The sequence below is a fragment of the Salvelinus sp. IW2-2015 genome, linkage group LG14 (assembly GCF_002910315.2).
Source record: "Salvelinus sp. IW2-2015 linkage group LG14, ASM291031v2, whole genome shotgun sequence".
NCBI classification, from domain to species: Eukaryota; Metazoa; Chordata; class Actinopteri; order Salmoniformes; family Salmonidae; genus Salvelinus; species Salvelinus sp. IW2-2015.
Genome location: NC_036854.1, coordinates 2,340,856 through 2,357,698, shown reverse-complemented (window position 1 = coordinate 2,357,698; position 16,843 = coordinate 2,340,856). Strand labels below are relative to the sequence as shown.

At 41.4% G+C, this 16,843-nt stretch overlaps 1 protein-coding gene across 4 annotated transcripts in view; it reads left to right on the top strand.

Annotated features, from left to right (window-relative positions):
- Positions 1–16,843, top strand: part of LOC111972511 (frizzled-3-like) — a 46,993-nt gene that overhangs the window by 15,533 nt on the left and 14,617 nt on the right. For all 4 annotated transcript variants that reach the window (XM_023999512.2, XM_070446458.1, XM_070446457.1 and 1 more), the window contains exons 3-6: positions 7,841–8,037; positions 9,608–10,070; positions 10,782–11,081; positions 11,419–11,670. In XM_023999512.2, the coding sequence (XP_023855280.1) occupies positions 7,841–8,037; positions 9,608–10,070; positions 10,782–11,081; positions 11,419–11,670 (1,212 nt within the window). The remainder of the gene's footprint in view (positions 1–7,840; positions 8,038–9,607; positions 10,071–10,781; positions 11,082–11,418; positions 11,671–16,843) is intronic.

The following is a 16,843-nucleotide window of genomic DNA, read 5'->3' as shown; positions in this document are numbered from 1 at the left end:
TTTTTGTCACGTTCCTGACCTATTTTTATGTTATTTTGATTATGTTTAGTTGGTCAGTGCGTGAGTTGGGGTGGGCATTGTATGTTGTGTGTGTTTTGTTTAGTCTATGGGTGTTGTATGTGTATGGGATAGATAATTGTGAGGTTGTCTAGTTATGTCTATGGCTGCCTAGATTGGGTCTCAATCAGAGAACAGCTGTCATTCATTTGTCTCTGATTGGGAGCCATATTTAAGGTAGCCATAGGCAGTAGGCTTTTGTGGGTAGTTGTCTTGTTTAACGTTTGTTGCTTGTATGTGCACTTGCGTTATTTAGCTTCACGATCATTTGTTGTTTTTGTTGTTTTGTATAGTGTTTTTGTTTCATGTTCATCTTCGTTCATTTAATTAAAAGAAAGATGGCTTATTTTCCTCATGCTGCGTTTTGGTCCGAATCTCTTCCACACGATCGTGACAAAGTTCTCCACTTAAAAAGATGAGAGAGGCCTGTAATTTTCATCATAGGTACATTTCAACTATGACAGACAAAATGAGAAAAAAAAATCCAGAAAATCACATTGTAGGATTTTTAATGCATTATTTGCAAATTATGGTGGAAAATAAGTATTTGGTCACCTACAAGCAAGATTTCTGGCTCTCAACAGACCTGTAACTTCTTCTTTAAGAGGCTCCTCTGTCCTCCACTCGTTACCTGTATTAATGGCACCTGTTTGAACTTGTTATCAGTATAAAAGACACCTGTCCACAACCTCAAACAGTCACACTCCAAACTCCACTATGGCCAAGACCAAAGAGCTGTCAAAGGACACCAGAAACAAAATTGTAGACCTGCACCAGGCTGGGAAGACTGAATCTGCAATAGGTAAGCAGCTTGGTTTGAAGAAATCAACTGTGGAGCAATTATTAGGAAATGGAAGACATACAAGACACTGATAATCTCCCTCGATCTGGGCGCCCACGCAAGATCTCACCCCGTGGGGTCAAAATGATCACAAGAACGGTGAGCGAAAATCCCAGAACCACACGGGGGGACCTAGTGAATGACTGCAGAGAGCTGGGACCAAAGTAACAAAGCCTACCATCAGTAACACACTACGCCGCCAGGGACTCAAATCCTGCAGTGCCAGACGTGTCCCCCTGCTTAAGGACTCTCCAGAGCCTGTGCCTGGAGTCTGATGAAGGGGGGGGCGGGGGTTACCAAGCTTGTCCTACTCCTCCCTCCTCCCTCTGTCTTATTGTGCCAGGCGTAGGGAGAAAGGGGGGAGGAGTATCATGAGGATGGGGGTAGGGTTGTTTTTTTTTTTGTTATCTCCAAACTATGTCCGACAAGATGTTCCTGTCTGTTTGAGCTCTTCTTTTGGCTGCACATGAATATCACTCTGCTTTAGGAGACTGTTCTGCTGTCTGTGTGTGTCTCTTTAAGGCTGAGGGGTTGTGTGTTTAACATGTTCTGTGGTGGATGCACAGTGTGTTTGACATACAGTGTGTGTGAGTTTCTCTGTGTGTATGATTGTACACTGAGTGTACAAACATTAAGAACACCTGCTCTTTCCATGACAGACTGACCAGGTGAATTTAGGTGAAAGGTATGATCCCCTATTTATGTCACTTGTTAAATCCACATCAATCAGTGTAGATCAKGGGAGGAGACAGGTTAAAGAAGGATTTTTAAGCCTTGAGACAGTTGAGTCATGGATTGTGTTTGTGTGTCACTCAGAGGGTGAAGACAAAAGATGCAAGTGCCTTTGAATGGGGTATGGTAGTAGGTGCAAGGCGCACCGGTCTGTGTCAAGAACTGCAACGTTGCTAGGTTTTTCACGYTCAACAGTTTCCCGTTACATGCTCGCTTACACATTCGGACTTATACACACACACACCTGATCTCGCTCTCTTCTCTCTCTCTCTTTCTCTCTTCTCTTCTCTCACCCCCTCTCTATTGTCGAGAACTGTTTTACAATTTAATATGTTTCTTGTTTGTCTATCTTTTTATGTATTTGTCTACAAGTTTACATGTTTACAACAAGCAAGGGGAAGATATCAGAATAGGGGCATTGGGGAATAATAACATATTKTACGGAATACATTTGTACTGTWGTGAAGMCGTCTCTAGAGTAATGCAAGGTCTCTTTYATGATCATGTGAAAYGTCAATTGCTATGGAAAYGCTGGGATGTGTTTTTCAATKATGTTAAAGGTAATTATGATGYAACTATGATGGTGATACGAAATGGATTACAATTATCATCATGAATATTAAGGCTATACATGTTACACACATAGACACTCAACCATGCAAATTGGCGAAGTTATTATTTCTTTGGCATCACACATTATAGTCTTACTCTTATACAGGCATCGTACACACTCTCACTAAATCACATCCAATATCATACACATCAACCTACTCAGATTTACTACACACAATGTCTTGTCTCAATTTTTTAACATCTGTGGCATTGGCTCACAGGCAAGGAAATAAACAAATATTGCTAGAACCTTTTACTTKAATTCTAAATATCAGACATTTGAAATCTCTCATTTTGACCGTCATAATACCTCTGATGGCAGTAACTTTACAAGCACTAATTATAGTCAATTTAGACTGAGAATAGGATGTAGTTATGGTAAGGGGTGAAATAAGTATAGCCAGTTGTAATTGTAACGGTTTAGCAGATTATAAAAAAGATCAGKYTTTACATGGCTAAAAGAAAAGGAATATAACATATACTGTTTACAGGAAACTCACTCKACATCCTTAGATGAAGTTACGTGGAAAAAGGAATGGRGTGGTGAAATAATTTTCTGTCATGGACAAAGGAACTCAAAGGGTGTGATGATATTAATTAACAAAACATTTTATCTGAATGTGCAAATAGTCAGGAATGAATCGCAAGGAAGATGGATCTTTTTGAATATGAAAGTGGACGAAAAAGAGATTTGACTCATTAATCTATATGGTCCAAATCAGGATGATCCATACTTCTTTGAAAAAAATGTATGCCAATTTATTGAACTTACAAGCAACAAATGATCAAATCATTATGGTAGGAGACTATAACACAGTGTTAAGTACCTCAATGGACCGTAAAGGTAATCCCTCTACAAACTATCCTCACCGTGCCCTTAAGCAAATCACAAATATTATGGACACATTAGAAATAGTGGATATTTGGAGACTAAAAAACCCCGACCTAGTGAGATATACATGGAGGAGACTTAATCAAGCTAGTCGTCTTGACTACTTTCTTGTCTCTTTCTCTCTTGCATCAAAGGTTAAAAAAGTTTTAATAGGAGACAGAATGCGATCGGATCATCATCTAATTGGCATTCACATAACTCTTATAGATTTTCCACGTGGATGGGGATATTGGACATTTTTCTCAAAGTTTACTGGAGGACCACTTATTTTTAACTAAGACAAAATAATTTATAACAGAATTTTTCCAGTATAATATAGGTTCAGCAAATCCCCTTATTGTTTGGGATACCTTTAAATGTACCTTCAGAGGTCATTCAATTCAATATTCATCAATAATAATAAAAAGCAGTTTCTGGGTAAAGAGACAAGACTAACAAGGGAAATCCATTAACTAATAGTACAGGTAGATAGCAATAAAAACGATACTACAGAGATACGAAATAAGTTAGAGGAAAAACAAAAAGAACTTGAGGAACTTATTCAAGAACGATCTAATGTAATCTATTATAGAAAATAAAGCAAACTGGATGGAATATGGAGAAAAATGCACAAAATTCTTCCTGAATCTCCAATACAGGAACGCTAACAAAAATAATTTGCAGAAACTCGTTACTGAAGACAGTCATCTATGATTCTCCGAATGATATTTTAAAAGAGGAAGCTAATTATTTTAGGCAGATGTTCTCTTTTCCGTCCCATCCTCTCCCACTGAATGAAGATTATGGTAAGGAATTCTTTCCAAATAATAGAAAAATTGAAAATTAACAAATGTGAAGAAAGATCAGTGCGAAAGCCAAATTACAGAGGAATAACTTTTTGAGGCTATTAAATCCTTTCAATCTGAAAAAACCCCAGGGCTTGATGGCATACCGGTAGAGGTATATCAAGCCTTTTTTGATATACTAAAAGCTCCATTGTTAGATTGTTTTAACTACTCCTATAGAAATGGTAGTCTGTCAGGTACTCCGCAGGAAGGTCTGATTTCTCTATTATTAAAACAAGACCCAGATGGCAAATATAAAGACCCAGTCTATCTAAAAAACTGGAGGCCCCTTACACTTCAGTGTTGTGATGCAAAAATGCTAGCGAAATGCATAGCACTCAAAATTAAAAGGGTTTTACCAGGTATTGTTCATCCTGATCAGACAGGTTTTTTACATGGGTGATACATTGGAGATAATAAACTACTAGAAATAATACAACATCATGAATCATCTAAGAAGCCAGGCCTAGTATTTATAGCGGATTTTGAAAAGGCATTTGATGAAGTAAGACTGGATTTTATTTATAAATGCCTGGATTTTTTCAATTTCGGTGATTCTCTTATAAAATGGGTAAAAATAATGTTTTGCAACCCCAGTTGTAAAGTAGTAAATAACGGCTACTTCTCAGAGAGTTTTGAATTGTCAAGAGGAGTTAAACAAGGGTGTCCTGTGTCACCATATTTATTCGTTATGGCCATCGAAATGCTAGCTATTAAAATCAGATCCAATAACAACATTAGAGGATTAGAAATCAAAGGCTTAAAAGCAAAGTTGTCCATGTATGCCGGTGACTCAAGTTTTATATTAAGTCCGAAAGCTAGATCCCTGCAATGTCTCATTGACGATCTAGATAACTTTTCTGTACTCTCTGGACTAAAACCTAATTATGATAAGTGTACAATATTACATATTGGATCTTTAAAAAATACAGCTTTTATATTACCCTGCAGTTTACCTATAAAATGGGCTGATGGTGAAGTAGACATACTTGGTATTCATATCACAAAATATATAAATAAGCTCTCCACAATGAATTTCAATAGAAAACTTGTAAAAATAGACAAGGCGCTGAAACCATGGAGAGGTAAATACCTGTCTATTTATGGAAAAATTTCCCTGATTAACTCCTTACTCAGTTTACTCACTCACTTATGGCGCTGCCTACTCCTGTTGATTCGTTTTTCATCATATGAGCAAAAAATATTTCGCTTTATCTGGGATGCTAAACCAGACAAAATAAAGCGTGCCTATCTATATAATGAATATGAATTGGGTTGGTTGAGATTATTAAATATAAAAGCACTTAACCTCTCTCTAAAATCTTCACTTATTCAAAGTTTTATTTGAACCCTAAATGATTTTCAAGTAGATTACTAAGAAAAGCTCATCCATTGTTTAAAAATGTACTTTTTGCATTTGTGCAGATTGCCATGTCTCATTTTCGATTAATTGAAAATTATATWTTTTTCAAAGTATCTCTCTTTTTCAAACAAGCATTGCAGAGCTAGCTACAATTTCAATTTCATCCCCCTGAAAAGATCGAACAAATATTACAACAAATATTATGGCTGAACTCATGTGCTGGTTGATAAAATACCTGTATTTATAGGAAAGATGTTTGAAAAGGGTATTTTGTTCTTAAATGATATTGTAAATTGGAATGGTAGAGTTATGTCCTTCATGGAGTTATCAGAATTGTACAGGAAGGTCTGCTCAATCCAAGAGTACAACAAATTGATTACAGCATTAGCCCAAAAATGGAGGAGGCAGGTGGCAGCGGGAGGAGGTAGGGAACTGGTCTGTCTGCCCAATGTAAAGGATCAAAACTTGCAGAGGAATAAAAATAGCATAAATAGGAAAGTATACCAGTTTCATTTGAGGACCAGGATGTTGACTACTGTGCCATACAGATTGCAAAATAGTTGGGAAGAGATTTTTGATGTACCGATTCCATGGTACAGGGTGTATGAGTTGATGTATAAAACAACGCAAGATTCAAGACTTCGTGCTTTTCAGCTAAAATTATTATATAGAATTCTTGCCACCAACAAAATGTTGAATATTTGGGGCATAAAAATCATTGAAGCTCTGCAGATTTTGTTGTGAGGATACAGAATCAATAGACAATTTATTTTGGTATTGCCCTTAGGTAGCTTATTTCTCGTCTCAGGTTCAGGAATGGCTGAAAATGCATAGCATTGATCTAAAATTGACCCTAGAAATAGTACTGTTAGGAGATCTGGAGAGACCGGGTCAGTCAATTACTAATATACTAATACACTTAGTAAAAGTATTTATCTTCAACTTGCAATCTGTGGATTCTATTCGATTAGATAGATTGAAATTGTACGTTAATTATCACAGCATAGTTGAAAGATATGTTGCGTATAAATCCGAAGAGGATGGCCAGCAGAGATAGATGGGATGGGCTGAGAGAAACTTAGGATGTGGAATTGGAGACAAGTGGGAGTGGAGTTGCTGTGCGGGAGATAGAAAGATGGTCAAAGATAAAAGTCAAAAATAAAGTCAAAATAAAACATAATAAAAAGTATATTTGAATGACACTGGGGGGCAGTGTTTTTACAGCTAATGCCGGTTTCGCTGAGGCTGATGCCATGCAGGTGTTTGTACACATGCATATACACACACTCTCATACATGTAATAGTGCCAGACATGTATACAAACATATACAGTTGACATTGCTGTTATGATTTTAGTTGTCCTTGATGTCCATTGTGTTTTATTTGAAGAATTTAAGAATGTCAAATATTGTACAATCCAGTAGACTTGGGCGTTATCCAGATTTTCATACCGTCTTACCGTTCTTCTGCCATCCCGGGATTTATGGTTTACCGGTATAGCACACAAGGGAACGCTTAAAACACAAAAAAGCCCATTGGGCATCTATTAACAGAATKCTAACAAAAATACCACAAATAATAGCAAAATCAGCTAAATGCTAATTGAGCAAAAATGAACATAAGCTAATTGCAAAGACTGGCAAATCCAGCTCATAAAGTTAAACAAGCATAGCTAGTAGCTACCATATGTCATTTTCGGTGAGTGTGGACATTTACAAGCGAAAGTGAATGAGAGAAATTGTGCAAATGAACAAAGTGCTTTTCTGAAGGAAGAGCACATGGAGCTAGAGGGGAGAAGAACTCATTACACCTCTTTGTTAGTCAAACACTTGTCAAACACGATATAAGATATCTGATGGCAAACATTTAGTWGTGAATTACATACAAGTGTAACRTCATCACCTCATGTGCACAGCAGAGATTCACTGATAGATATAGAACATGGTGGATTCACCAGCTCCCGCTTTCTCCCATTGTGTTATTTACAAACAAACTGGCTCAACTCTTCTGGGGAACTACGGTACGCTTCATAATGTAAAATAATGTGGCAGGTGAAATGAAAAATAAATCTCCTAACATACTGCACAAGTTGACTGCAAGTATTAACTTAACAAGTCGCTACAAATATTACAATTTATTGAAACATTTCAAATAAATAGTTTTGATGTTACTGAAGGTATTGAAAAACCATCCCATGGCTTTCTCCAAATAACCCAGTATATGGTATATACGGTGTACTGCCCAAGTATTTGTTTGAGTTTGTTTGAGACTTACCCAGAAAGACTCACAGCTGTAATCGCYGCCAAAGGTGATTCTAACATGTATTGACTCAGGGGGTTGAAGGCTTATCTAATCAAGATATATTATTTTTTTTAAATGCATTATTATTTTATTTTACAAATGTTAGAATCTTCCACTTTGACATTTACAGAGTATTTGTGTAAATCAATTTTAATCCCTCACACAAAACACTGCATTAATATACACTTCCTGACAGCTGTGTGTTTTCCCCTCCGCAGCCCTTCCACCCCATGGTGAACCTGCAGTGTTCCTCAGAGCTGAGGATGTTCCTGTGTGCCCTCTATGCTCCGGTGTGTACTGAGTACGGACGCATGACACTGCCCTGCCGACGGCCGTGCCAGAGAGCCAAGGGGGACTGCTACAAACTCATGGACATGTTTGGAGTCACCTGGCCACAAGAGATGGACTGTAACAGGTTAGTAGTCTAAAAGACCATACAATGATTGAAAGACCTGTGTGTTGTTCTTGTTAATGCAGACAGAAAAGAGCTCCAACTTCTTAATCATAGCCTCAATTTTGTCCCGCACATTGAATATAKTTGCAGAGAGTCCCTGTAATCCTAGATTCATATCATTCAKGCGAGAAAAAACATCACCCAGATAGGCCACTCCTGTGAGAAACTCGTCAAGTGAAAATGATGGTCAGTAAAGAAAACTTGAAGCTCGTCTCTCAATTTAAAAAAAAGTGTCAAYACTTTGCCCCTTGATAACCAGCGCACTTCAGTATGTTGCAAAAGCGTTACATGGTCTCTGCCCATATCATTGCATAATGCAGAACATACACCAGAGTTCAGGGGCCTTGCTTTAACAAAGTGAACCATTTTCACTGTAGTGTCCAAAACTTATTTCAAGCTGTCAGGCATTTCCTTGGCAGCAAGAGCTTGCATGCGCGTTACCACTCCACGATGTCTSCCTGTCATGGCTTTTGCGCCATCAGTACAGATACCAACACATCTTCACCACCAAAGTCCATTTGATGTCATGAATCTGTCCAGTACTTTAAAAAATATCCTCTCCTGTTGTCCTGGTTTCCAGAAGAGGATGTCTTCCTTAATTGACCCCCCATAAACGTAACGGACATATACCAGGAGCTGTGCCAGTCCCACCACGTCTGTTGACTCATCCAGCTGTAACGCATAGAATTCASTGGCTTAAATGCGAAGCAGTAATTGTTTCAAAACATCTCCTGCCATGTCACTGATGCGTTGTGAAACAGTGTTGTTTGATGAAGGATTGTCTGTATAGTGTTTGGCCTTTTCCCCCAGCATTGTCCCAGCCATATCCACGGCAGCAGGAATAATTAAGTCCTATACAATAGTATGGGGCTTGCCTGTCCCAGCCACTCGGTAGCTCACCATATAAGACACTTCTAGCCCCTTCTTATTAATGGTATCTGTTGCTTTTATACGTCTTACTACTCGAAAGTCATCTTTATTCTCGCTCAAAAAACTCCCGTGGCTTATTTTTCAAATTGTCATGTCTTGTTTCTAAATGTCTGAGCAAGAGTGAAGGTTTCCCACGAGAGAGTAACGGTTAATGTGATTGGATGTTAATTATTTGACTAGGCTACCTGTATTTGACATTGTGTTGTTATTTCGCTGAACATGAGATGGTTTAAGTGAAACGAGGCTACTTAGGTGAGGAAAAACCCTCATCCAATTGTATAGCCCCGTTGGAAAATATAAATGTACTGTTTGAAAATGTGAAGCGTACACTTTTACACAGTGTAACTTTACACACCCGAGACAAATACACATTTTTTTTCATAATTTTACCACACATTTCTCAGAAAATACTTGCTAATTTCTGTACCATAACATCATGACATGGCAAAATGTAAATTACACAATAGTAACACATAATTTCCTTGAAAATACAAGGTCGAATCTGAGGAAACTGTCCCGTAAAATAAAGGTTTAGCTTTGTGTCTTTCTGCAAGGTAAATATAATGTGTCTAACATAAGCTGTTTCCTCTCCGTTCACCAGGTTCCCAGACTGTGACGAGCCATACCCCCGTCCTGTAGACCTGCTCTCCAGCGCAGACTCCACTGAGTCGCCCATCKCCTTCCAGCACGACTATGGCTTCTGGTGTCCCCGTGAGCTCAAGATCGACCCCGACCTGGGCTACTCTTTCCTGGGTGTGACGGACTGCTCGCCCCCTTGTCCCAACATGTATTTCCAGCGGGACGAGCTGGTGTTTGCCCGCTACTTCATCGGCGTGGTGTCCGTTGTCTGTCTCTCGGCAACCCTCTTCACCTTCCTCACCTTCCTCATCGACGTGTCCAGGTTCCGCTACCCGGAGCGGCCAATCATCTTCTACGCCATGTGCTACATGATGGTGTCGCTGGTGTTCTTGCTGGGCTTCCTGCTGGAGGACCGGGTGGCATGCAACACGGCGAGCCCCGGCCTTTCCCGGGCGCCCACCGTCACCCAGGGCTCACACAACAAGGTGACCATCCGTTGGCTTAGTGRTTGATTCATTGATAACTGATTGATTGATTAATTAATTTATTGAATGATTTTCTATTTTCTCTTTGACATTCAGGGCTATTGTAACAAAAAAACTAAAATGATATTTTTTATGTTCTTGGATTTTCTTTCTTCAGTCTTCTCTAAACCTCGTTCTCTTCTCCTTCTCTCCTCTACCCTCTTCATTCCCTTCTCCCCTCCCACTCTCCCTCTCTCCCCCTCCTCTACCTCTTCCCCTCCTTCCCCATCTCCCTCTCTCTCCCTCCTCCACTCTACTCCCCTCCCCCTCCCGCTCCCCCGCCTCCACTCCCACTCCCCTCCCCCTCCTCTCCCTCTTCTCCCCTCTCTCCTCCCCCTCTCCACTCCCTTCCCCCTCCTCTCTCCTCTCCTCTCCTCCACTCCCCAACCCTCTTCTCTCCCTCTCTCCCTCCTCCACTACCCTCACCCTCCTCTCCCCCTCCCCCCTCCTCCCCGTCCCCTCCTCTCCCTCTCTCCCCTCCTCCACTCCCCCTCCGCCTCTCTCCACTCCTCCACTCCCCTCCCCACCTCCTCTCCCTGCTCAACCTCCCTTTCTCCCCTCCCCACTCCCCTCCCCCACTCCCTCTCTTTCCCCTCCCCTCCTCTCTCCACTCCACTCCTCCACTCCTTCTCTCTCCCCTCCTCCCCCTCTCTCCTCCTCCTCTCCATCCAGGCGTGCACGTTGTTCTTTATGATGCTCTACTTCTTCACTATGGCAGGCAGTGTGTGGTGGGTCATCCTCACCCTCACCTGGTTCCTGGCTGCCGTGCCTAAGTGGGGCAGCGAGGCCATAGAGAAGAAGGCCCTGATCTTCCATGCCTGTGCCTGGGGCCTACCCGGTTGTCTCACCGTCACTTTAATAGCTATGAACAAGATAGAAGGGGATAGTGTCAGCGGGGTGTGTTTCGTGGGGMTGTATGACCGCACAGCGCTGAGATGGTTTCTGCTGGCTCCGCTGGGTCTGGATGTTTTGGTGAGTGGGCTGGAATGAGTCACAGAGGAAGTAGGTGTGAGTCACAATTGGCAGACTATTCCCTATATGTAGGCATTAGGGTGGCATTTGGGACACAACCTAGGTGATTCATGTGTGCACAAAGTTTACGTTTGCACAAAGTAAAGTAAATGTGTTGACACCTGTTTGTGCCTGCTCCTTTGATTATACCACAGACATACACATCTCACCATTCAATAAAAAGTGGATCTGAATGGAACTGCTTGTTACTCAACCAATATACCGTATTTACTTCCTGGTCTTTCTTATGACATCATCTTTTGTCTATTCCTTCAATATCAACTCTGTCTGATTCTAGGTGGGCGTGGCATTACTGTTAGCGGGAATCCTTGCTTTGAACCGCGTGCGTATGGAGATCCCTCTGGAGAAGGAGAACCAGGACAAGCTGGTGAAGTTTATGATCCGTATCGGGGTGTTCTCTGTGCTCTACCTGGTCCCTCTGCTGACGGTCATAACCTGCTACCTTTATGAGAACAGCTATAGGACTGCCTGGGAGACTACCTGGGTACAGGAGCACTGCAGAGAGTACCACATCCCCTGTCCATACCAGGTGAGATCCATACCACATCCCCTGTCCATACCAGGTGAGATCCATACCACATCCCCTGTCCATACCAGATGAGATCTCATACCACATCCCCTGTCCATACCAGGTGAGATCCATACCAACATCCCCTGTCCATACCAGGTGAGATCCATACCACATCCCCTCTGTCCATACCAGGTGAGATCTAATACCATTACACACATCCCCTGTCCATACCAGGTGAAGATCCATACCACATCCCCTGTCCATACCAGGTGAGATCCATACCACATCCCCTGTCCATACCAGGTGAGATCTATACCACTCACCACATCCCCTGTCCATACCAGGTGAGATCCATACCACTTACACCACATGCCTGTCCATACCAGGTGAGATCTTACCACTACACCACATGCCCTGTCCATACCAGGTGAGATCTATACCACTACACCACATGCCTGTCCATACCAGGTGAGATCTATACCACTACACCACATGCCCTGTCTTACCAGGTGAGATCTATCCACTACCACATCTGTCATACAGGTGAGATCTATACACTACACACATGCCCTGTCTATACCAGGTGAGATCTATACCACTACACACATCCCTGTCCATACCAGGTGAGATCTATACCAACACCACATCTGTCTATACCAGGTGAGATCCATACCACTGCACAACACATCCCTGTCCATACCAGGTGAGATCTTACCACTACCCACATGCCCTGTCCTACGGTGAGATCTATACCACTAACACCACATCCCCTGTCTATACCAGGTGAGATCTATACCACTACACCACATGCCCTGTCCATACAGGTGAGATCTATACCACTACACCACATCCCCTGTCTACCAGGTGAAGATCCATACCTCAACATCCCCCTTGCTCATACAGGTGAGATCTATACCACTACAACCACATGCCCTGTCCATACCAGGTGAGATTCTATACCATACACCACATGCCCTGTCTATACCAGGTGAGATCTATACCACTACACCACAATCCACTGTCCATACCAGGTGAGATCTATACCACTACACCACATGCCCTGTCTATACCAGGTGAGATCTATACCACTACACCACATCCTGTCCATACCAGGTGAGATCTATAACCACTACACCATCCCCTGTCTATACCAGGTGAGATCCATACCACTACACCACATCCCCTGTCCATACCAGGTGAGATCTATACCACTACACCACATGCCCTGTCTATACCAGCTGAGATCCATACCACTACACCACATGCCCTGTCCATACCAGGTGAGATCGATAACCACTACCCACATCCCCTGTCCATACCAGGTGAGATCTATACCACTACCACATCCCCTGTCCATACCAGGTGAGATCTATACCACTACACACATGCCCTGTCCATACCAGGTGAGATCTATACCACTACACACACTCCCCTGTCCATACCAGTGAGACTATACCACTACACCACATCCCCTGTCCATACCAGGTGAGATCTTATACCACTACACCACATCCCCTGTCCATACCAGGTGAGATTCTATACCACTACACCACATCCCTGTCTATACCAGGTGAGATCCATACCACTACACCACATGCCCTGTCTATACCAGCGTGACTTTATACCACTACACCACATGCCTGTCTATACCAGGTGAGATCTATACCACTCACCACATCCCCTGTCCATACCAGGTGAGATCCTACGACTACACCACATCCCCTGTCCATAACCAGGTGAGATCTATACCATCCTACAACATGCCCTGTCTATACCAGGTGAATCATACACACACGCACAGCTGTCTATACAGTGAATCTATACCACTACACCACATGCCCGTTCTTACCAGGTGAGAATCTATACCACTACACCACATGCCCTGTCTAATACCAGGTGAGATTATACACTACACCACATGCCTGTCTTATCCAGGTGAGAATCTATACCACTACACCACATGCCTAGTCTATACCAGGTAGATCTATACCACTACACCACATGCCCTGTCTATACCAGGTGAGATCTATACCACTAACACACATGCCCTGTCTATACCAGGTGAGATCTATACGCACTAACACTGCTGTCTATACCAGGTGAGATCTATACCACTACACCACATGCCCTGTCTATACCAGGTGAGATCTATACCACTACACCACATACCCTGTCCATACTGGAACCACAACACCACATCCCCTGAGTGTTTCTCAATGTGCATTCTACCTACCGTGCTCTGAGCACACAAATTGGAGCAYGCATCAGTCAGAGTATGAGTCCAAATCAAAGTATGTGAAACGTAGCACGGAGGGCACTGCTCGGATGTGTACTCCGCTTGTACACATTTTGAAGCATGCATCGATGAAAGCCTCAACGGAAAGTATGCACAGAAATATGACGCAACCATGTAAAAACAACACAATATTTATTGAAATCCATTATTTGGGCTGAAGCAAGAGAAAATAAACTCAGACATCAGAATGAATTGTTGCCCATTCACATATATGTTGCCTGACTACAATACTGTATCAATTTTGGCATGTTTACCTGCCTACAATACCCACTGTAGTAGATTGCAACCCCATAGTAAGTCAATAGGACTAACTGGCTATTAGTATTAGTAGCTAACTAGTCACAAAGAATTAACAGCTACTGTAATCATCTACCTTGCAAAACATTTGTTTTCTGTCGTTTTTGCCAGTTAAACCATCTGGCTAGCTAGATTATTACGATTCACATATAGCTAGCTGATCATTCTGAAGTTAAATGTATGTTTATGTAGTCTTGTGTCATCTGTATTGCCATTAGACTGGCTGGCTCGCAGCAGATTGAGTCTTACAGACAGTAACGCGTTACAGGGCATAGTTGTGCTGAGGTGACTGTGAGGCTTGCACTTCTCCCGAATCCCGCCCTTTTATTTTTTTAAGTAAAATCCAGGGATATGTTCTTGGAGGATGTTTATTTGTAGCGTAGCTAGTACCAGGCTATATTGGCATGTTTTCCCGGGGTTGACAGAGTACTTGCAGGCTGTGTAGTAGCCCATGTAGCCATGGATCATGACGAGTGATAGCTAGCTTAGCTAGCCAGCTAACATGAGCAGCTTGCTAAATAACCATGATGAGGGATAACCTATAGCTACTGCACTAGCACGTTAACCATACCTTATGCTAGTAGACATGTAGGGTCATTATCTATGCTGTTTTAGCTATGCTAACGTTATGATAAAGTATGTTGCAAGCTAATGCATATAATGTAAACACGAGTCATCTCTTGCGAAAGTTAGCTAGCTAGCTACTTTTGTTAACAACATTTTTATGTGCTAAAAACTACAAAAACTAAAATGCTAAAAACTACAAAACACAGATTAACAATCACAAATGCTTTAGTGATAATAATGCAATATGAAACAAAATCTACAAATTTGACATATAGCATTGATTGCAGGAGGGCAGTGGTGGAAAAAGTACCCAATTTTCATACTTGAGTAAAAGTAAAGATACCTTAAAAGAAAATGACTCAAGTAAAAGTCACCTAGTAAAATACTACTTGAGTAAAAGTCACCTAGTAAAATACTACTTGAGTAAAAGTCTAAAAGTATTTGGTGTTCAATGTACTTAAGAATCAAAAGTAAAACTATAAAAAAAATTAAATGTCTTATATTAAGCAAACCAGATGGCACGATATTCTTGTTTTTTAAACAAGAATAATTTATGGATAGCCAGGGGCACAGTTCAACACTCAGACATAATTTACAAACGAAGCATTTGTGTTTAGTGAGTCTGCCAGATCAGAGGCAATAGGGATGACCAGGGATGTTATCTTGATAAGTGCGTGAATTAGACAATTTTCCTGTCCTGCTAAGCATTCAAAATAAAGTACTTTTGGGTGTCAGGGAAATTTTAAGGAGTAAAAAGTACATAATTTTTTTTAGGAATGTAGTGGAGTAAAAGTTGTCAAAAATATAAATAGTAAAGTAAATGACAGATACCCCAAAAAACTACTTAAGTAGTACTTGAAAGTATTTTTACTTAAGTAGTTTACACCACTGCAGAAAGGTGTTCCTAATGTTTTGTACACTCCCCATACTTTAACCACTATGAAACATTACACCTACTCTGACCACTATACCATATACCTGTCCGTACCAGGCTATACCTGTCAGAGCTGCTAGGAGTACTGGGTGGAGGAGTCAAGCACAGAGAGCAGGGATTCAAGAACGTGGATTTATTTTCCAGTAGACAGGGAAAACGATCATGCCCTAAACACACGGGYGCATGAAAAATACGAGTCCAAAAACACAGGACTAAACTGTCCAGAACAAATAATAAATCCACTAAACAATCCAACACCAAATAACAGATAAACAAGTCCGCACAACAGCCAGCGGGCTGACTGCCCTTAAATAGCCTACCCACAAAACTAAACTCAAAACAGGTGCACCCAATCAGCCCAAACTAACAGAAACAAAAAAGGAAAAGAATCGATGGCAGCTAGTAGGCCGGTGACGACGACCGCCGAGCGCCGCCCGAACAGGAAGAGGCACCATCTTCGGTGGGATTCGTGACAATACCAGATTATATGCCTACTGTCACCATTTATAGAAACTACAATCAATTGCACTCAAATATTATTTTAACCCCTACATCAGTAATTCTTAACCTAGGAGAGGGACCTCAAAGAGCTTTCATGGGGTCCCGTGAAAAAAMTGGAAATATCTATTTTGAATTTTGGGGCAAAATGTAATACAGGAAAGAAAAACAACAGAGAATACAGTATATATTGGTCTCAAACAATAGTTGTATTCCCAACACACCTAGCTSCAGTGCTCCARGTCAAACAGACACAGGAGAGCTCTCAGATTGGTTGTTTCTAATAGATGAAGCACTTCAGAGAAGCTCCTCTCTGCCTGGAGCTGTGGAACACATCCCCACTCATCTGGATAATAAGTTAATAATTTAAACACGTCCTCCTTGCTACTGTAGGTTTTTAGTGTGTGTACATTTGTAACAGTGTGTGTTGTTCTCACATGAGTGCACCTACACTGCTCTTAATTTTCTGTCCTCCTTTAAGAGTTTTTTTTGATAGCAGTGTTGGTAGTTGTGGTTCAGATAACAGGGTTTGTGTTAGTAGTTGTGGTTCAGATAACAGGGTTTGTGTTAGTAGTTGTAGTTCAGATAACAGGGTTTGT